This window comes from Odontesthes bonariensis, chromosome 23 (assembly GCF_027942865.1).
Source record: "Odontesthes bonariensis isolate fOdoBon6 chromosome 23, fOdoBon6.hap1, whole genome shotgun sequence".
NCBI lineage: Eukaryota > Metazoa > Chordata > Actinopteri > Atheriniformes > Atherinopsidae > Odontesthes > Odontesthes bonariensis.
In genome coordinates, this window is record NC_134528.1 from 15,117,676 (window position 1) to 15,139,472 (window position 21,797).

A 21,797-nucleotide genomic window follows, 5' to 3' on the forward strand; every position below is an offset into this window, starting at 1 on the left:
TAGTTGTTTTTTTACTCAAAACTCTTGAGGTGTCTGAGGATAGTGAAAAAAGCTTTTTGACCTAAATTTTGGAATTTGGAAATAGGTCGAAGCTTAGAATTGGCTTCATCTACTTTCTATAAACACACACACACACACACACACACACACACACATACACCATCTCCTGCCTCTTGACATTCACCACTGCACTTTCCTCTGCACCCCAGCCATTTGAGATAATTAGGAAAATCCCACCCAATTTTATAACGCGTGTCATACCCCTCTGAGCTTTGATCTCACTATAGCCACACGTTTTGTTGCAGAATTACGTTCCTACGGTGTTTGAGAATTACACTGCCAGCTTCGAGATTGACAAGCAGAGGATCGAGCTCAACATGTGGGACACTTCAGGTAGGATGCCCTTTCATCCTTTTGTGCTGCAGGATTATCACACCAGAGTCCTGCATCATCCACTCATGATGAGGTTATTAAGAACCTCTTGGCTGAATACTGTTTGATAAGTTCTAAATGTTTCATTTTGAGGTCATTTAATCATGTCTTTAGGTAGACACAGCACTTACAGACTGTGCAGACAGTGTTTAAATAACTTCAGCCCTGTAATCACCTGTAGAGTTCATTTGTCATGTGTCAACAGCTGCTCAACAGTTAGATCACCTCGTTGAGAGAATAAACAAGTTGTCATTTATCACTTGTCTCCTATGAGTAACTATAACCAACAGACATAGACCTTAAAAAAAAAAGTTTCTTTTCATTTAACAATCCAGCCAACAGCTCAGGTTTATTTGTGCTGATATCCGTGCGTTCATGACTTCATGTTGATTTTTAGACACATGAAGTAAATGTTCTGTTGCCCAGAATCTTTTTAGTTATTCAAAACTGTAGTTTGTAACAGTCAAACTCTTTCAGTCTGCGAATGAGAGCCGACTTTTCTTCTTTGGTAGCCTTTTTGGGTCCTTTCACATTTCACTTCCACTTACGTAACAACACTAAAAAACTTGTTCTCACACAGCCGGAGAGCAGCTTTAATGTACAGCGTTCCATTAACCTCCGCCCATGCAGACACAGAGACCAGCTCGACAAGCTGGAGATTAAGTGCTGCAGCTGCCGTGGTTGCTGCAGCCCTGTGAGCTCGCAGCGGGCGAGGCCACTGTGTTTAAACAACACCCTCTAAAATTGCTGGCTGGTTGACACGCACACACCTTTCTCTCCCTGATGGATAACAATTGCAAAGTGGAACACTTAAATAGTAATTGACTCCACCTCACTCAAAAATTCAATACATCCGTCTTTGTGAAGCATGTGTCTTTTAGAACTTTACTGTTTCATATTATTGAAATCTCGGCTGAATATAATGAATACAATGGATAATGTTCCTAGGTGTGAGTGTGTGAAAATTAGTTTTCTAAAAACTCTATTAATGATCTCAACAAAAAATTCTTTACATTTGCAAATGTATGTATCCTTGTTAAAAGCAGCTAGAGATCTAGCCAATGATATGTCAATGCTGGTTGCTGATGGACCAGCAGTAGGAAATAAAAAGTTAACAACTCACGTGTCTGTGAGGACATTTGACAGAGGACCCAAATAAAGGACGCTGATAGGTAAAAAAAAAAAATCCCTAAAACTACGGTTATTTACCATATGGGGCCTAAAAAGGAAGGCAGTCAGCGCAGCAGACAAGATAGGCGAAGAGACAATCCAAACTGCCAGGCAAAAGGGAATATTCAAGATAAGGCAACAAGAAGAAAACTGGGAACAGACAAGGGTCATACATGAAAATGAGAAAACTGGAAAACAAATTTTTGAACACTTGACTGAGGAGCACAAAGACAATTTGACAAATTAGTACAAAAAAACTAGAGGGAATAATCTGCATGCTGAGTAAGTGATAACTGATTGGAAACAGGTGTGCATGGTGAGAACAGAGCAGTGGGATAATCACCTGATAAAAAAAACTACAACAAAAAAATAACAAAGAACATGACAAAATCCCAAAGTATGGTCCAAGTGGACAAAAGAGACAAGAGAAATACCTCAAACCACAACAGCGTCTAACCCAGAAACCCTTAAGAGCAGCTACTGGCTCAGCTGATCACTGAAGCTAGCAATCCACCTGACTGCAGTTAGCTGTCTTTCACATCTCTGTGGGCAAACAAGCTATCTATGAATTTGAAAAAATTGTTTAAAAAAAAAAAAAAAGGCTTATTTAAACAGCTGTTGTTATGTACAGGCTACCTGATTCCCTGGGTAACCGGTCTTTATGCTTCCTAGCAACTAATGTCACAGGAGAAAAGACGTAAATAGATGCAATAAAAACACACTGTAAAGCTACGTAGCTTCTATTGGAAGTTAGAGGGTAGGCTCTGGCGTTGGAATAAATTCTAAGTACTTTTGCAAAAGCACAAAAATATTTATATTAAACTTTTGGGTACAACTGCTCACATTACAAGCTTTATAAGCACAGCTTTTCTACTTCAATATTTGTGAAATTTCATATGAGACATCAGGTATTTTGAAACTGCGTCTTAGTGTCGAATAATTTCACCCACCAATGAAACATGACTGGAGAAAAACATTCACACCAAGTGATATCATCTCTTTTTCACTCAATTTCATTTCATTAAAAAAAATAAAAAATAAAAAATAAAAAATTGATCATGAAATCAACAGCTGCTAATAAATTTTCATTTTCACTAAGGTTTGGTTTGACTTGTGAACTTATTTGTTCAAAGCTGTGGTTATGAATACAAACCAAGTTATTTTTCTCTATTTTTCCCCAGTTTTTATTGACTGACAGTGTTTTTGAATTTAAACTCAATAGTACTGTGTCCTACATCTATGGGTGCAAATGAACAAATAAAATTGCAGGTTGTGTGTTAAGGTAAAACTAAATTGAAAATAATGCATTCATGTGGTGTAATGCTCTTTTGTTACATAACTGATTCATAAGAAGAAAATTAGCGTGAACGTGCCCTCAAGTCAGAACAACATTTGTTAGACGACTTACGAAGCGTTATTGTATGTAACATTTAGTTTGTAATAAGAGTTTGCTTCTGTTTAACCTACATTGAGAACGAAAAGTTTCTCATCCAGTGACCCTGAAAAGTCAGCTAAAACAATATCTTACTGGAAACAGCCGTAGATGTGTTGATGTTGATGAGATCTCACTGATATAGGACATCTTCTTTGAAATGATAGAATGAATGCCTTTCATAGTCATAATAGGAAAAAAAAAATCAATAAATTGGATGGTTTTACTTTAATAATGCAATGAATAAGCAAGAGAAATAGCAAAGAAATAATGTATATACAGAGTGAATAGAAATTTAAATAACAATATGAAGATTATTAAAAAAAGAGAGGATTCTTTCTGACATTTTGAAGTTGTAACAACAATTCACAGAACAGAAAAGACTTATATATATTCATACTGAACATCAACCAGCTCTCAACTAATCAATGTTTAAACCCTGATTGTTGCTCACTGGGTAAACTAAGCCAATTGGCTCTGGCTTTAGCTTCATATTTACATATACGAGACTTATATAATTAATTCTGTTTCGCTCTCTAATTAGTCGCATTAGTGTTAAAGGTCTAGCTGCTAAATTATGTAGTTTTTGGCAGATGATTCTGGCTCCCTCCAGCTCTCCATGAGTAAAGAGGAAACATGTGCGCTGCCTCGCAGCTTTGCTGCTGGCTACTGCCTCAGGAGGCAGCACCTACACCAGTAGTCCCACAATTCTCTCTGGTACTTTCCACATCTCATAGTCACTTGTAAGCACAGTGTGCTTACAAGGAAGCTTTTGTGTATGCTTACTGCTGTAAGAGTACCTGTAGTACCTTTGAGTTTATCCTCTTACATTTGCTCTTCCTCATGCCAACACAGCTCCGCTCAAGTATTTGTACATACCTTCTCTGATGTGTGCGAATGCGTGTAGTCATGGGAATGTGCAGGCATGCGTAAGCGACAGCAGGCAAATGTTTGTAAGCATTCAGTTTGTCTGTGGCATTGTGGTATGGCATTGTGCCATTGTGTGTGGCTCGAACAGCAGCAAGTCGCAGGCGAAACTCATACACAGAACCGTCATTTTAGGAAATATCAGCTATTTCAGTGTGAAATGTAATACACGTGATATTAAACCATCACTTTAAATCAGAATGCTATATTCCGAAGAGCATTTAAGGTTGATACGGATGATAAAAGTATGCAAGCTCATCACAGACATAGACGCAGATACAGGGCGGGAGTTTCTGTGTGAATAACAGTGGAGAACTTAGGGTTAGAAGGAAGGACAACAAGAAGAGAAGGAGCAGGCTGAGTTGTTGTACAGTCTCACAGATAGCAAATGGTGTTGGGCGAGGTGCCAGACGAGCCTCTGAGCTTCCCACTCATTCTGCAGGCACAAACAGAGGATTTAATTAATCAGGCACTGGCTGTGTGACCGAACACTTGCCCCCTGTCTCCTTCATTCTTCATCTCCATATACCACCCACTGCCTCTTCAACCTCCTGCCTCCCGTCGCTGCAGCCGAACATGTGTGGGTTCAAACTCCCTGCCTCTTAGGTTATGCTATTTTTTTTTTCCCTCCAGACAAACTAAATTCCTTCTTCAGTCTATTCTCTGCCATCCCACATTCTTCCCTCAGTCTTTCGCCGCAGTCAGGTCCCTCTGTTTGAGTCTTCAGTCATGTGGAGGTGACACAGAGTCGAGATTAGGATCAGTGAAATGTTAGTCACGCTCAATCTTGGCCTTTGAAATGCCAGCCTCACCTCAAGTTGTGCTTTTAGGCTTTCTGATAAAATCCCAGCTATTATATAACTGTAAATCTTAAAATATCCTCTTTCAGATCATTTTTAGGATTTGTTATGCTATAAAAAGTCATTGATCAAAATAACCATAGTTGGGGCTACAGAGTACAGTTGAACACCCTGTTTCTTCCTCTTGTGTGTATTGTGTGTACAGTGGAGGTGGAAAGATGCTTTCAAGTTTTCCACATTTTGTCAACATAGATTAAAATAACACTACTTCAAACTGAGTGAGTACACAGTACATTTAGTACTTGCTTAAACACCTTTGGCAGCAACGACAGCCCCAGGTCTCTTTTGGAATTATCTTACAAGCTTGTTACATCTTTCCTTTGGGAGTTTCTCACATTTTTTTTCTCAAGAAAACTTCAGGATCAACCAGAGTGGAGGTAGAACATCAGTCCACAGCCCTGCTAGGTTTGTCCTGACTCAGGACCCAGTATTGTTCAGTATTGATATCAGTATTGTTGTTATAGTCAGTCTAGTTGGATCTGGCATTCGGAGTTATTACTCCTTTTTTGCTTTTTTTTGTTTCTGAAAAAATTAAAAGTAATGGCCCATGATCCAGATTTCTTTTCTAAGGATCTATGATGTTTATTAGTTTATTGAGTATTTGCATGATGTTGGTCAAATTCTCCTAAGGCAGAAGACCATGTTGAGTTGTCAAAAGACAAGTGTTAGATCGTCATAAAAAAAATGGACTAAGTTTGAAAGCAGTGTGATGACACAGCAGTTATTTTTCTAAAGCTTGTTACTCTTCGAATATAAATAAAAAGAATATGAGACTTTAAAACCTGATCCCAGCAGACCCAATAGCCATAACACAGTTAATACGTCTCAATTTGCTTCTCTCTGCACTTTTCTTCCCGTCTCTTTAATTTCATCCTTTCTCTCTAATATTCTCTGGCTGCCAGCCTCTCACCAGTCCTTTTCAGTTCCTCTGTTTCCAACAAGTCAAGGTCAGGGGACCTGCTGTAATAGGGCAGTGCCCTCTCAGCACTCTTGCACTCGATTAGCTTACCTCGCGCTTTCTTTGTCTGTCTCTCTATCCTTCTTTATGTCTCTCCTTCACCTCTCGCTCAATCTTTTTCTCATTTTCTCGGTTAATCCCAAACTCCTGTTGTCAATGGATCCTGGCAGTCCAGATACAAGGTATATCTCTCAGTAATCTGTTTTAATGTGCAGCAACGGGAAGAAAAACTATGCTATGACTGCACCGTTGCTGATTTTCCAAAATGATTTCCAAATGAACTCTGTTCAACATCTATTGTAAGCATTAGGTAACTAACCATGTTCAACTGGTTCTGTTTGGTCTCTCAGAATATATTTTTTTCTTCCGCTGGGAAAAAAAAAAATCATAAATATCTTAAGTGTTGTTACTACAGATGAGAGGAATTAATTGCTCTGAAAACTCTGTGCTACAGCACTCAATTATCAGCCAATTTTACAATGTGATGTTTAAAAAGGCCATAAATTAGATTAATACATTAACTCCGGCTCTGACCTTTACATTCTTAGTTAATCGTCTGGAGCTAATTATGAACATGCCCTATAATCAATGTTTCCTGTATTCCAAGGTAATTATAACGTAACATGTTATGATATTAAACTTTGCATTTAATAAGACTTTGTCCTGGTTCACCCAACTTCATGACAACAAGCGTCAAACTTATTCAGTGTAGGTGTTTGCATTTGAGAAAGCTGCACTTTTTTCCCCCACCCCTGTCGGCGAATTTCATGGACCAGATATCCAGGTTGAACTGTGGCGAGGAAGTGAGGAAGGCATCCAGCGAGGGGGCAGGAGATGGCATCTCTGCTTTTTTTAGATGACGTTAACTTTCTGGCACCATTTCAGGTGGGCATTCAACGCTCACATGAGTGGTTTGTTGCCCAGTGTGATCCCGCTGGAATATGGATAAGCACCTCAGAATCTAAAACTGTTCCCTTCTTCGAGAAAAGGACAGCATACCCCCTTTGAGTTCAAGGGAGATTAAAGTATCTCAGGGTCTTGTTTCAAGTGACAGTGGCCGTGCAGGTTGGTTGGATGCTGTTTCTGCAGTGATGTGGTTTTTCTGTAGTGGTGAAGAGGGAACAGAGAGTCCATTTAATCAATGTTTCTATAATTATCTATGATCGTGGATGTAATGGCTGAGAGACCAATATTGTAAATACAAGCTGCAGAAATGAACTTCGTCACAGCCAGTCTGGATATATATTAAGTTCAGAAATCCAGAGAAAGGTAAAAATCAACCTCCTGATTCTCTACTATAGCCACATTTATACTTTTGGGCTAAAAGCGGGCGAATGATTGTGTGCCAGGACCAATGTCACATCTGAGGCTTAGAGGGATCTCTCTGGGCTTTGGGCCAGAGATTTTGGCCAGGCAAATATGCTTTGGCCAGACGAGGCTACTCTTGAATGAAGTGGGATCAGAGGCAGAGTTTGAGTGGCTTGAGAAGAAGAGACCGGTTGCTTAAGAGCAAAGAAGAAAAAAATGTAAATTGCAGTACAAGACTACCAATCTTCACAGGTCCCAGAGAAAGACTGATTGGAACACCATTGTTCTGTTGTTTTTTTCTTTTTTTTTTCTTTCAGTAATTTATTTCACAACTGAAACAGCAAAAACAATTAAACTGAAAGTGTGTCTGAACCTAGAAAATCTAACTTGCAATTTGTGGTATCTGGTTGTTGACTTCGGCTTCATGTTCTATAGACATCCTGGATGATAATCTGTATGTATAATGTGTATGACTTTTTAAAAAATGATAGGATGTACAGGATCCATAACGCTGTTACAGCTTGGGTAACATTCACAATGACAGTATGTCACGTGCAAGATTTAGTGCAGTACTCCAGGGCCAGTGGGCCCACAGTTAAACTGCAAAGAGCTTTTTGGCTTGGAGCGGAAGCACTGGGAACAAGCGCTCGCTGGCAGCAGAACAACTCTTGCCTGCTGTTGTTCATAGTCAGTTGAGGTGGTTTAGGTACAGTACATGATAAAGATTCCTCCTGGATAGGAAGTATTGTATCTGTCAAATAGCCAGGGAGCAGCTTTGGGATTCCTCATGTGGAGCCAAAGGAAGCGTCTGGAGAAAGATAAGCCTGGGTGTCTGTTGCTACCGTGATGCTGAAACGAAAATAAGCGGTTTGAGGATATACATGTGTAGATGGATATTGCACACAAGGAAGAGCATTGATTATATTTACTATGCAAAACATTGAAAACATTGTAGTATGGAATACAGTTATGATATATAATAATATGCAATGATAAATAAGTGACATTAACAATAGCCACACTTGACCTCTTACACTAAAATCCGACAGGAGTCACTTGGATTGATCAAAACATATCAGATCCTGAGGTCCGGCTAAGTTCCATTGAGCTTTTTTAGCTGTTTTAACTAATTGTTTTGGTTTTGTGGACAGCAGCTTTTTGGTCTGATCACTCATTAGCATCATTATTGGGAACAGCAGAAAGCTGGTTTCAGAGAAAAGTCTTTAAACCTGACGTGCTTATTGAAAACCAAATGACAGACATGCACAATTATCGACTGGCTGGCGAACATAGCAGGACATTTAGCAGCATGAGAGCTAGATGTTTTTCCATACTTAAATTGAAAGTACACATTGGAATAACCATCAGAAACATAGCTCCAAATATGCTAATGTTCCTCTAATGTCAGTGTGAAGTGCAAACAAGCAGCTATTGGCAATATACGCTTGTTTCCGCTGCCCCCAATGAACCAATAATTCTGCAATTGCAAAGAAGGATTTTAGATTTAGCAATTTAGAGCAGCATAATTCATATTCTAAATTAAGGCATGCATATTAAATTTAATAGTTAGAATTGTTGTTGCTGTTGTCAGTGAATTTTACTGTTGCCGCAAAGACACGAAGTTGAGCTGAATTGTGAAATTGTTTTCTCTTTGGCTGTCTAATGGCGAAAAGTAGAGTCGTGCCTGCAGGATGTTTTTGCCACAACAAAAATTTTGCCTCCTAAACACGCAGGTGAGCATGTGAAAGTGTGAGGTAACAGTCAATTAAACAACTGGCTGAACCGGCGAGGTCATACCTTGAAGCCTTGAGTTGAAAAGGAACATGTTGAGCTTTGCTGTCTTGAATTATCCTTCAGGCAGCTTTTAGTTCAGTGGGGGTCTGAACCACAGCTTACATTTGCACGAATGTTTGCTTACACACTCACTCTACACGTGCTGCGCAAATATCTGGGCACCTTCTGCGCTTTCAAGACCCAGCTGAACATATCCGTCCATCCAACCGTACAGGTCAGCAGAGTCTGTGGCAGAGATTGCCTTAACAACCCATCATTCATTCATGAGCAGCTCTTATGACTCCACTTACATGTTGGCTTCTTGAAAGCTCAACCCAGCTGTGCTCTGAGCATACATCTGTGTGAGTGAGTGGCCTTGGCTCCGCAACAGAAAGGAGTGGAGAAAACAACTTGGTGCGTAGAAGCATTTTAGAGGCTTTTTAGAAGGATGGGTCAATATTAGGGCTCTGTGTTTTTAGTCCAAGCACTGTTGCTACTGAATATATACAGTATATATTTGTGCGTGTAAGCGTATAGGTATGTGGGGAAAATATATAGAAGCAGTAAAGCGATTTAAAATCAAAGTGGAGAACTAAATCTGAAGTGCTCAGAGTGAAAAATGTTGGTTAGAGTGTGAGAGACTAAGTGAGGGCTAAATGAGCTTCAGTAGGTATTCATGGTGTGAGCCTGAGCTCCAGCCAACCTGGTCTGATTCTCTTCTGCTCATGCAACCCATTAGAAGATCAAGGGTACATTGAAAATCAATGGCCTAGATGCGTCTCCATTCCATTCCTCAGGGGACACCCAGTCTGTCTTTCAGCCACTGGTGCATGTATAACTCAGCAGTTTAAAAGAGAAACTAAGTCTGTAGGAACAAGCACGAAGGAATTTGTACAAAAGACTTTCCTAAAACAACAACAAAAAACATTTTTAATAAATTTATCACCTTTATTTCAACTTAAGCTGTATGATTCTTAAACGGTAAGCAAAACACAATGTACAGAAATACGGCGACATCCTTCATGGACTGTGAACCAACCAACATGTAATAACTGACTTTTATGAGTCTGTTGCAGCCAGCAAGTCTTTCTTGTTGGTAATTATATGTCTTGTTAATGTATTTGTACAAGGATTTTTGCCCCGTATAATTTTGTCTGAGAACATAATTCCCTTACCTAATAAGTTCATTAAATGAGTCACCATGATATTATTTTTTGCATTTTTATTTTTGTTAATACTCTCAAAATGACTAAAACGAGAACATAAGATACATTGTTTTTTGTTTGTTTTACATTATGTCAGCTAGAAATCTTTATGGTCATTTTAGTTTTCGATTGAAGTGTTTGTAGTGTTCTTTAATTGTTGCAGCAGTAAACGGATGTGTTAGTGCTAAATAAGTCACACTTATAAGGAGCCTTTTAACCTTATCTTTAACATCACCCAGGTTCTACAAAGCACTTTATAGAGCGCTTCTCATTTAACAATAACTACAAACACTCATATAGTTCTTTTTATTCATATTGTGTCTGTTATGTCACTGAGCTTATTGGAATGTACAGTCATACATTTGAATAATACACATTAAAAAATCTACTCAGGTGAGACTTAATGTCCGAATAATTATATAATTCAGGTCAGTAAATGGATTCATGATTTCTCAGAAACATGGGTAGCCTAACTGATGTCCCGTCAGCTGACTGTATGATGTAGGGAGTGTGATTATTTGCATTTAGAGCAGGCAACCTAAAATCTGATCACAAGTGGTCACCGAAGACACATGTTGGGATACATTTTAATGCCAGATGTGAACACTCATTCTTAGTCCACTAAGAATCCAATAAACCAGGACACATGATAAAATCTAGTCCGAAAAGGGTCTTAGAGTTATTAGAATGAACACAAAAGTATAAATGATTATAATCAGTAATTTTAACTGATACTTTGCAACATCTAAAATATTTTACAATTAAGGTGACAATTAGTTACTGTTAGAAATAAAGACTAACCACAATCAAAATCATGTGCACTAGATCTAGAAACTAGAAATTATTAAAAGATCAACACAGAGTTTTTAGCTTTTTGTAAAATGCTTTGTACAAAAAAAAAAAAAGTTAAAAGATTTAAAATAGCCCAAGTTACATTTTTATCCTAACATGTTAAAAGTTTGGAATTTGGAAATAGTCTGTTTTTAAAGATATTTACATTTTCATTGATGTGGGGCTGTGTGAAGTACTTATATGTTGTCGGTGACTTACCTACAATCAACAACAAGCAGAGTGCTCCTTTTTTTAGGAAAATCAGAAGTTTTAGAGGAGCAAACTAAGTTAAAAGTTACCCAGAAGGGGGTCATGAGAAGAGCACATTTCTTTGCATCTAAAAGAACTCAAACCTCAAAAATGTCATGGTGGCTTTAAGCCTTGTTTAAGACTGAGTCTGCGTAATGTGGTCCATATTGCGACCTGGACCGCTTTGAAGACCAAGAAAGTATGACCAAAGTCAAACAACTGTCTAATAAAAAAGATATATGGAGAAAAAAAATCCACAATATAGCTATCACTCAAACAACTATCACAGTTTTTGGGTTTTAGCTGTTTTGGATGGAATATTATTAAAGATATACAACATTGAGCCTGGGAAAAAAAAGATTCATCCAAAGACTAAACAATTCCAAATTAGGTCAGTGGATAGCATTGATGGGCGTTTTGCTTCTCGGTGAACGTTGTGGTTGAAATGACCGAGGGACGTTCTGAATTACCAGAGATTTGTAATACTAGTGTTTAGCCATGATTTTTACATTTTTAACAAAACAGAAAAATAACTGTTGATATTAAAATTCCAAAAAATTTTTTTCAAGAAAGAAACAAGTAACTTTTTTTTTATATATATATTTGAAGTTCACTTTTTGTTATTTTGAAAGATGTACAAAAAGTTGGTTGAGTCCTGAAAAAAGATGGAAAATAAACTGCTTCCCTGCAGCTCTATCGCCAACATTACCGTCTATGGCAAAGTCAGACTTTGTTTAGACACAACATTTATAATGCAAGACGGTGACCACTCAGTTCAACCCCCAACACCTCTGACGTTACTCTGAGGAGCGGGAGATGGTGGGTGATGATGTCTTTTGTTCTTATTTATTGGGATTTACTGTCACCACTGTTCATGAACTAGTATTTCCTGTGCACTGGGAGCGAAACAGAGGAACATAAGGCTGTGCTGAAGTTGACAAAAGAGCTAGGGGGTTTAATTTGATCCGAAGATGCCCAGATGCTAGTCTGTTCCCTCTGCCATTAATTTGAGGGACTCCTGCTGAATTACTGCTGATTTCAGGCTAAACTACACTCACTGACAGCTCTCCCTCTGTTCCTATTGAGTTAGAAATATAACAGAATCTGGGGTAGTTGGTGGCATAGTGGGTTGTGCAGACGCCCCATGTACAGAGGCTATAGTCCTTGCCTATCCAATAATAAAAAAGGTGTAAGAAATATAACAGAATTTTTCTTCAAAACCCAGCCAGCTTGTAGTTCATACTTGGCACACTTTAAATAAAAATACTAAATTAGACTAGAAAAAACTTTCTCACCTTGAAAACTCTCAATTCCCAGGTAATCTCAGTTGTCAGCATCACACGTACCCACAAAATTGCCTGTCAAATACTGCAACATGCGTGTGTGTTATATAAAATCCAAACCTCTTGATACATTTTTGACACAACTCTAGATGTGGCAGCCAGCAGTCAACGGCTCTCAGTCCTCCATGCTTTTTCTAGGCAGAAGCATGCTCGACAACAAGCTCCAGCTGTGCTCTGCAGTCACATTAAATCCTGGATTTGTGATTCAACATGGAAGAAAAGAGTTTATTTTATTTAGATTTTGCCATCAGAATCAATTAAACCTTGAATTAAATGAAAATTCCATCTCTGTTAATGGATTTTGATAATATTTATATAAAGTGCTGCTCAGCAGGCCATTTAGCCAAATGATGTAAGAAAAGCACGAACATGTTTGACCCTATTCTCAAAGAGCAGGATGAGGATGACACTTCAGCTTTAAGTTTTTAGTTAGATTTTTCATTTCCCACAATGCATCTGAGTTGACTGTATTTGCCAAGCACAGGCTCAGATCTGCAACCTCGAGTGGTAATTTGCAACACAGGTTTGGGATAAAGTCCCACCCATTTTGAGATAATCCAGATGACACCATCAGGGTTTATTGGCACAGGCTTGACTTGAGGCATCACACAGTTGTTTGGATTTACTTGGTTTTACTGAGACGTCACCCCTGAGAGAAAACATACAGACACTGCTTTCTTGATTTCAGATGCATTAGTAACACATCATTTCTGTACAGCTGAATGGACAACGTGTTTTATTAAAATGGCCAAAAAGAGAACTGAGAAGAAATACATCAGGAGTAACGCCTTTGTTCTAAAGTGAGCTGAGTTTTGACAACAGTTTGGATCTAAACAGAGACAGAGTAAACCCTGTCTGCACTGTGGAGCGTCTCAAAGTGTTTGTTAACGCGAGCTGAGTCATTAGCACATGGAGTATTTTTAAAGAGTGGACTCTGATAGTCTTCTAAACAAACAGGCTGATTCCATATTGTCACTCATTTCACACAGCATGAGTGTAGCTGTCTGAGGGCGGCATTATTATTATGTTCAGGTTATGGCAGAAAAATATGCTCATCAGTGTCATTTAATTTGACATCTACCTCTGGGTGTGTGTCATACCAGGATTTTGTCTTGAATAAGAGGAACTGACTCTACAGAAGGGCATGACGAAGACAAATAGGATTGCAAATATTAATGAGCATGCTGTGATGGAGGCTGGCAGACAAAAGTGTCATAAGAGAGAATTAATCATTATTTTCTGTGCAAACATCGCTAGGTGTGTGCATGTATTTCTTCTGAATCATACAGGGCTACGAAAGATATGACGTTTGTCTCTTATCAGCCACTTTACAGCTTTAAAATTCACTAAGCAAAGACATCTCTGAAAATAAAGCAAAGTGTTTAATAATGACTTTTACAAGCTTAGACAAAATGGGTAAAAGAAGATGTCTCCAGGGCGTTAAAATCCACTAACAAGATTTACCATATTTAAAGCAAAATAGATAACAAGCCTACCTTTATTTTATAATTAAGAAACCTGCCCGGTGGGGCTCATTAAAGTTTGCTCATCTAGGAAATCTTCTTCATTTAAAGCTCATGTTCCTATAGAATTAAAATCAGAAAAATAAACAACAAAATAGATGAGTGAAGTAATAGAGTAAATGTAAATGTGTCACACAACTCAAACACCTGAAGAATGATGGACATTCTTCTTGTAACAGCTTCTGGGTAAATATTTTATTTTGGGTTATTTCTACTCCATTTGGTTTACAAACGTGAACAAATTTTTATAGTTTTAAAAAAATTATTTGAAAGACAACAGTGTAGATCACAAGTAGTATTTATTCCATTTTCTCCTTTTTCTCTAATGATAAAACATCTGATTTGTGGGTGATTTCTGAAGTTTGCTGCAGACACTGGTGGCTGAAAATTTTAAACAATGCAAACTATCTTTTCAGCATTTATTTTTTTAGTCTGCATTTTGTTTTAATGTTGGCTAATTAGAGCTCAGTATGACACAAAAATAAAACCTGGACTAAGAGTTTCTTTAAGTCACCTTACATTTGTCTTCAGAAAAAAATCTTTTCTGTCATTTGATAAAACAGCATCTGATATTTTCTTTCAGAGGGTGTCTTATGCAGTGTGAGTAAATACGCACCAGATAGAAACATAGACACGGTATTTTGATATCTGGAGTTATAATGAGACTTCACCCATCCCCCAAAATTTCTGATAGTTACGATTGTGTGTTACAGAAAAGACTAGCAAAGTCAGATAAACTCTAACTTCCATCCGTGAACTTAATCAAAGATTATGTGACAGCCATGACAAATTAATCAAGGTAAAACACAGGGAATGCTTCAGCAGAGTAGCTAATGGCCCTAATTAATAAATCTCAAATCAGCACAAATGAAACACACTAATGGATTAAACAGAGCTAGTTCAACCAAAGCAAACACCTTAGATGTCAGATCACAAACATACACAACAGATATTTAATATTTTGGTCACCTTTGGCCTAAGTTATCTACATTATTAAAGTGTGCAACTTACATTGATATGACTGTATATTCTGTAAGGATTAATCTTAGATACCGAGGACAGGTGGGGAGGGAAGCAGACCAGTGGTCACTGCTGTGTATCCGTTTATCTCAGCTGTCTCAGATAAAGGTTCGAGGTCTGAACTAAATCAATCCACTTAGTGTCTATTGACCATAGTTAGTCCTGAAACTTTGGTTATCTGAGTAGGTGTGCAGACCTCAAACCTCCGCTTTGTGCTGGTGGCTCTGCCCAAAATGAATGCTTAGTGTGTAACTCGAATAAGTACATGCACATTGAATCAATAAAAGACTCAGTACAAGATTATTAACTTGGTGCTTTAATTCACTTAGCAAAAATATCCCTATCTGAAGTGGTGGGTAACAAATTAATCTAGTTCTTGTTATTCTCATTATTCATTCCTTTTCCATATCTGCCTTATCCTATACAGGGTTTTAGGGTTTCTGGTGCCAATCCCATCTAGTATTAGGTGAGAACCAGGGTACGCCCTAGACACCATACCAGTCTGCCACGAGGCTGTGTTCATTTATCATCCGCAATCTAAATAGTCAGCCCAAGTTCTGAAAGGTCTGACATTCATGGAAGACACATTGCTGTAATGATGGTAGAACAGTTAGCCAGCTAGTTGCTAGTCAGTGGCTAGCCCTACTAGGCCGATAGTTATTGATCTAGATATAGGGGTGGGCTCGACTTTAGCTCGCCTCAATCCTGCTGCATCATAGAAATGTAATTTTAAACCTGCCCTATAAAAGAAAAATCTTGAACATAAAATCAATGAGATCAGTTTAGGTCTTAAATTCAGAAACACATAGTTCTAAACTCTTACAGTACAAGTACTGCACTGCAGCTTTGAAATACATTTCCTTGCAAAAAGTGCTCATTATTTTCCACTTTGAACTCTTTATGGTCATTATAATTTCAGTGTCACTTTCAGTTTTTGAAAACTGATTGATGAAAATGATTGCCAGTTGCATCCCTACATCTGTTTCTGGGATCAGCACATACTGCCTCTTTTATCTGTTTAATTTGTCAGTTTAATCACTGCATGTCAGATGACATCAAATGTTGCAATTATTTATCATGCTCCCATTGTGTACTAACTTAAGTTATCATGTTTTTAAATGAATCAAAGTATCTCAGTGGAGGAATTGTGCCTCCTGGCTTCTTACCTTCTGTGCACTTGAATTTGGCTACAGTTACCACAGTTTTGTGAGAAATTTGGGGCAGTTCTCCAATCCAAACAATTCTGATGACATAACAGGTTTATAGGAAAGACAAGCCTCTCTGCAGTCACTAAATCCATGACAGATATTTGTCTGAAGTTGTGCACATGTGGATGATTTAAAATTAAACAGGATACGGACAGTAAATGCTCTGCAGTTACAAACAAGAGACAGAAGAAAAACAGCTTTTTGTAAGTGTCAAACATCAAAAGCAAAACAAACCCATGTGGAGTCGCAGCGACATTGCTATTTCCCAGACTTCTGTGGGTAATTGTGCTGAAAACACTGCACACCAGCCAGTGTGCTGGTGTATATTGTTCTTGTATATTATTTACAACCTTAAGTTTGAACTCCATTCCACTTTCAAACTCCCCACACTTACTCTGTTTTGGTGTTTATAAAAGGAAATGGTAGACCAAATCTGACTCACATGATTGCTGGAAACACCTAATGAGATGCTGTAAATGACACTGATATTGACTTTTGAGAAGGCTGAATACACGCAGCACTCCTGTGTCTGTTAGGAGTTTGATCAGAGGGTTTTAGACAGAGACAGATGGACTGATCCTGCTACAACAGCAGGAATCCTCCCTTGAGGGTTATCAAACTACACATCCCAAAACCTCCCAGATCAATACACATTAGATGCTGCTGCTCGACAGCTGAACATGGATTGGCTGACATCATGGAACCTTGAGGCATGCAGTCTTGCTCTGCCTAAGTGTCTGTCAGCGTGAATTTGTTTATTTGGTAATGTGTCAACTAAGCACTTCTATTATCCAAGATTATGCTAATACACGTTTTATAAAGAACTGAGAGCAAAGTTGGCAGGAACTGACTAAACCTGACATAAGCATGTGACACACACTGAACATTGAGGAAGAGCTGTCCCCGAACAAAGGAAATGTAGGGAGTTAATGACAAACAAAGGGCACAGGTGTGTGGGGAGAGCAGAAGGCAAGACTAAGTGAAACAACCCAAGAAATAGACTAAATAAAAAGAAACCAAAATACAGAAAAGTCAAGGTTAATTCGGCTAATCCCACCATGGAAAACATGGAAATCATCCTGATGCCAAAAACAGAACAAGAACCCGCAAACCATGCCATGAATTCCTCTAAAGGAGGAAGGAGAGGAGGTGAATGATGACATTACATGCAGCACTTTCAGTCATGGGTTGCCAGTTTGCAACCAACATACAGCAACTGTTTTTTCGCTCCCTGGTTCTGTTTAGGCTTTAAAACGAATTGGTAAGGATAAGAAATCAAAGTTACTTTGACATGGTTAGAAAAGAAGATAAAGGTTAGGGCTAAATTACATTATTTCAACTAAGCAACCTTCATGGAAGTAATTTTCAAACTTCAAATGTGGTTGCACTCACTGAAAATTCATATTTTCTCAAATGAAAATCATCTATCAAGTACGTAACCACTTTTATAAATAGATATTTTCATGTAATACATTTCCACTTTAATTACTTCTGCTTCTAACAGAGTTTCATCTTGAAATTATTCAGTATTCTGTTATGCTCTATTTTTATTCTATCTTGCCTCAGGAAATGTTACAAAGACATGTACAGCAAAGACTAAAATAATATATCATATGACTTGAATGACATAAGATGCTCTCTAAAGTTTTTCCTGATGCCTTTTACTCCAACAATTGCTTAAAAAAATGCTTGAGTTGAAAACAGTAGATATTTCTTTGCTTCCTCACTGTTATTATGACACGTGCAACTGTACTAATTGAACCACCAAAAGGTGCCCTGTGGGGTTTCTGACTACTGGAGTCACGACAAAGAAATGTTTTCATAAGAGAGTCCCAGGCACTCTGCAAATGATTTCCCCCTGTGCTGGGAAACAAAGCAGTGATCCAACAAAGGCAGAGAAGACAGATTCTTGGTGAAAATAGATGTAAACATAGCAGGTGCCAAATTGTATTTAAAAGTCACTTTTATGTGGGTGGATACAACACATTTGACACACAAAAACACAGAATTTTGATATCTAGGTCTTTCACGTCCAAGCAGTACGGGTCACAGACAGGATTTTGTTCTGAAGTCAAACTGTGTGTTTGTTCACCTGCAGTATTGTGTGTGCTCTATTGAACCGTGCCATAACAGTTAATAGAAGCTTTTAGTTATTATAGCCGAACCAATTGTCTATACCCATGTTGGTATTTGTGAGTTCATTTACAGCTGAAAGATATTGTAAATTGGGTCTAAAACAATAATTCAAACGAAGGAACTTTCCCCATGTACAAGAGACCTTTAGACTTAATGCAGATTAGAGGGAATGGAAACTATTTTATGAATTACCTTGCAAAGATTATAGTTACCAAATGTTTCTGGTCCGATCCAGCCAATAAATTCACATGGCTGACTGGCATCTTCCCATTTATGATACAATATTTCAGATATTCCCAGACTTTTTGGGGGCTTTTCAACTTTGATTCGCTAGTTAATGGAAACCCAGCTAGTGTGTTTCCATCACAACAAGCAAGGAAAAAGTTCCTACTTCTTGTCTCACATTTAATCTAGCAAGAACTATATTGTTTCTGTTTGACTCCGCTTTGCTTTTCCTCTTCTTTGGTCGCACACACAGCTTAATTTACACTTTTCTGAAAATTTGAGGATGAGGTTTCTATTGAAATACCTACAGTATTTTGATTTTAGCCTGTCAGTTTCAATCATTTCACTGGTAATCTCCAGATTAGCGTGTAATATCCAACAATACCATCACTACAACAATGAGTTTATGTTTACTGCAAAGGAATGAATGAACTGGTTTATCCTGTAATATGACTGCTGCATTTCATTCTTACTGTAATAAAGTCCCAGTTGGGTATTATGAATATTCACTCACTTAAGACTTTCTGAACCACATAACAGACAGTAAAAATCTGATAAATCAGATATAAATTAGATCACATGACTGTTGTCTACAATAACCTGAGGCGTTTAACTTAAAAGAAAGCCGTAGCTTATTTTGCAATAGTCTGTGCTACTTTTTGTGATAGTAACTGTATTTAAGACATTACTCTGCATGGCTGTAGCCTACAGTATATGGACCTGGGGCCAGATGTATAAAACTGAATGCAAATTCATGAATACTAGTCTGAAGAAAGGGTGAGGAGCTCACATTCTCACCACACAGTCTTCCTTTATAAATACCGGTTTGCGATCAGGAAAATGAGAACACATGGTTTTTGTGTGTATGCATTGTTTATTTGTCTGGCCCCGGGAGTACTTGGAAATTGCCCACTCAGCAGCCCTGCAGATGACTTATTTTATAGAATCCGGTTCTTCTGCCCACCCAGTCTAGTATTTCATGTGATAAATTTAAGATTGTGTGGCTTGAATCTCTCATTTTATTTCACAGTGATTTCATTTCCTATTTGACCCAGAAATTAAAGAAATTGTGCCGAACATATCTGGGACACTCGTTGATATTTTAACTTTGACAGTTTAATTTGAGATGTGTTTTTACACTGACCTCACTTGCAAAGTTTGTAAAGAGCAACTGTGTCAGTGGTAAATAAAGTAAAAACATTATCAAAGTTAGAAAACCAGCCAGTGGGTTTGAAAAGCAGGATTTTTTAAATAAAAATGAATATCAAAATGCAACCGTTTCTATGAGTGTAGAGCAGAAATAACAAGAAAAAAATTCAAATATTCCTTTTACACTTTTGACACACTGTTCATTCAGGTAAAATAACCACATCTGTGCTTAAGATCGTGATCTTTCTGTTTTATTAATGCACTCAATTGATATGTGAACACAAAAACAAACTGAGAGACCTCTGTTTTCACAGAGGTGCACTTTATATTGTGCTGATAAATAGGGCTCTATTGAGTGAAGCAGCATGGGATTCAGAGTTACAGTTTTAGTGAAATCACATGCCGAGAATATTTCAGCTTAACTCTGAAAGTATCAAAAACCAAAAGAATATTCAGCAACGAGTTGGCAAGGGATTTGATTTAAACACTCAGGATTTGAAAATCAAATCTGGGGGATCTACTCATCCCTACTCTCCTTACATTCACAAAATGAATGAGTTCACAATTGTTCACAAAATTGGGAACATGCAAATCTCTGCTTCTACATTTTATGAATAAAAGAATGTGGCTATTTTGAAAACAACTTGTGGATAATGTCTGATATTTGTGTTGTGTGTATGAGTTGTATTCATTTGGGTATCTGCTGTTGAACACATTTTTGTTAACTTACCACAGCTCTGTGTTTGGTGACAAAAGCACTTAGTGTTGAAGACAATGTGGGAAACGCAGAGGGAATGTTGTCCTCTCTGGGTAGGAATGTGTCCCCTTGCCCTGGTGACAATACTCAATTCAGTCCGAGCGCCCAACAAAAAAAACAAAAAAAACACGCCACTTCAAAATACCAGGTGACGCTTTGTGTGAGCCATTCATTATAACACTGTCACATGTCTGTCTTTTGGCTTATTCAAGACGGTCAGATGCTGACGAGGGGTTGTGGACGAGGCCCCTCTGTTTGTTTCAAAAGCAATAAATCACACCCACTGGTAGTCATGTGCAGAATTCATGGTAATTGCATTCAATCAGTAGCCTAGCAAGCCAGACCCGTACAGCAAAAAGCCCCGGAGCAAATTCCATTTGCGGCCGCTAGGGGCGTCTAGATTTCTAGGCTATTCAATCAGAGCTGTTACCTCAGAATGTGCTCCACAGTGATTCAGTTTGAGTTAAAAAGTTGAGTCTTTGGTAACATAATGAAACTACACACAGTCCATAATCTGTGTGTGTTTGTCACCCACAGGTGCAGCCTACTATGACAACGTGCGGCCGTTGGCTTATCCCGACTCGGATGCAGTGCTCATCTGCTTCGACATCAGCCGTCCGGAGACTCTGGACAGCGTGCTGAAAAAGGTCAGTGTCACATCAACAGAAGTTTGAGGATATTATCTTTTCATTTTTCAAGGTACACTATGTTCTTCATCAGGAAAGAGCAAATGAAGCAGCCTTTGGGTCCATCATAATACCAGGCTCACATTCAATATGGATTTTAACAGAATGATCTTTTCCCAGAACAACGACACAGCAAGACATCTATAGTCTTCAAAATCTATAGTTGTCAAAAAGGTCTTTTAGGCACTTCCAGCATTTAGAGCCACATTATTATGTACTTGGTTTTGTTTCCCTCTTCATATAGAATTCCATATATGTTGTTTAGTTTGTTTTTCATTTTTATTTTGACCATGCGCACCATTTAGTTTGGTTCAGAAAAGCCCTTTGAAACCATGCTTTGAAAGTTGCGAGTTTATCATTATTAAATGGCAAATTGAAGACCCATTTTAAGCAGTTGGTTTTAAGCCTGCTTTTGGCGACACATTTCACACAAAATTCTGCTTGCCATCTGCTAGTTGCACGCTAACATTTTCAAAATGTCCATTGCAAAACAAAAACCTCAAAATTGGCAACCTGCATGCTCAAAATGGCAAGTTTTGATGAGGCTTGTTTGGTTATTTTAACCTCCCCCCAAATGATATGTTAAAGTTGTTAACATATCATAT

The 21,797-nt window shown here is 38.1% G+C and overlaps 1 protein-coding gene across 1 annotated transcript in view; it reads left to right on the forward strand.

The window, feature by feature from the left end:
- Positions 1–21,797, forward strand: part of LOC142374382 (rho-related GTP-binding protein RhoN-like) — a 38,814-nt gene that overhangs the window by 5,069 nt on the left and 11,948 nt on the right. Inside the window, exons 2-3 of the mRNA XM_075458037.1 lie at positions 306–393; positions 21,044–21,153. Of these exons, the coding sequence (XP_075314152.1) occupies positions 306–393; positions 21,044–21,153 (198 nt within the window). The remainder of the gene's footprint in view (positions 1–305; positions 394–21,043; positions 21,154–21,797) is intronic.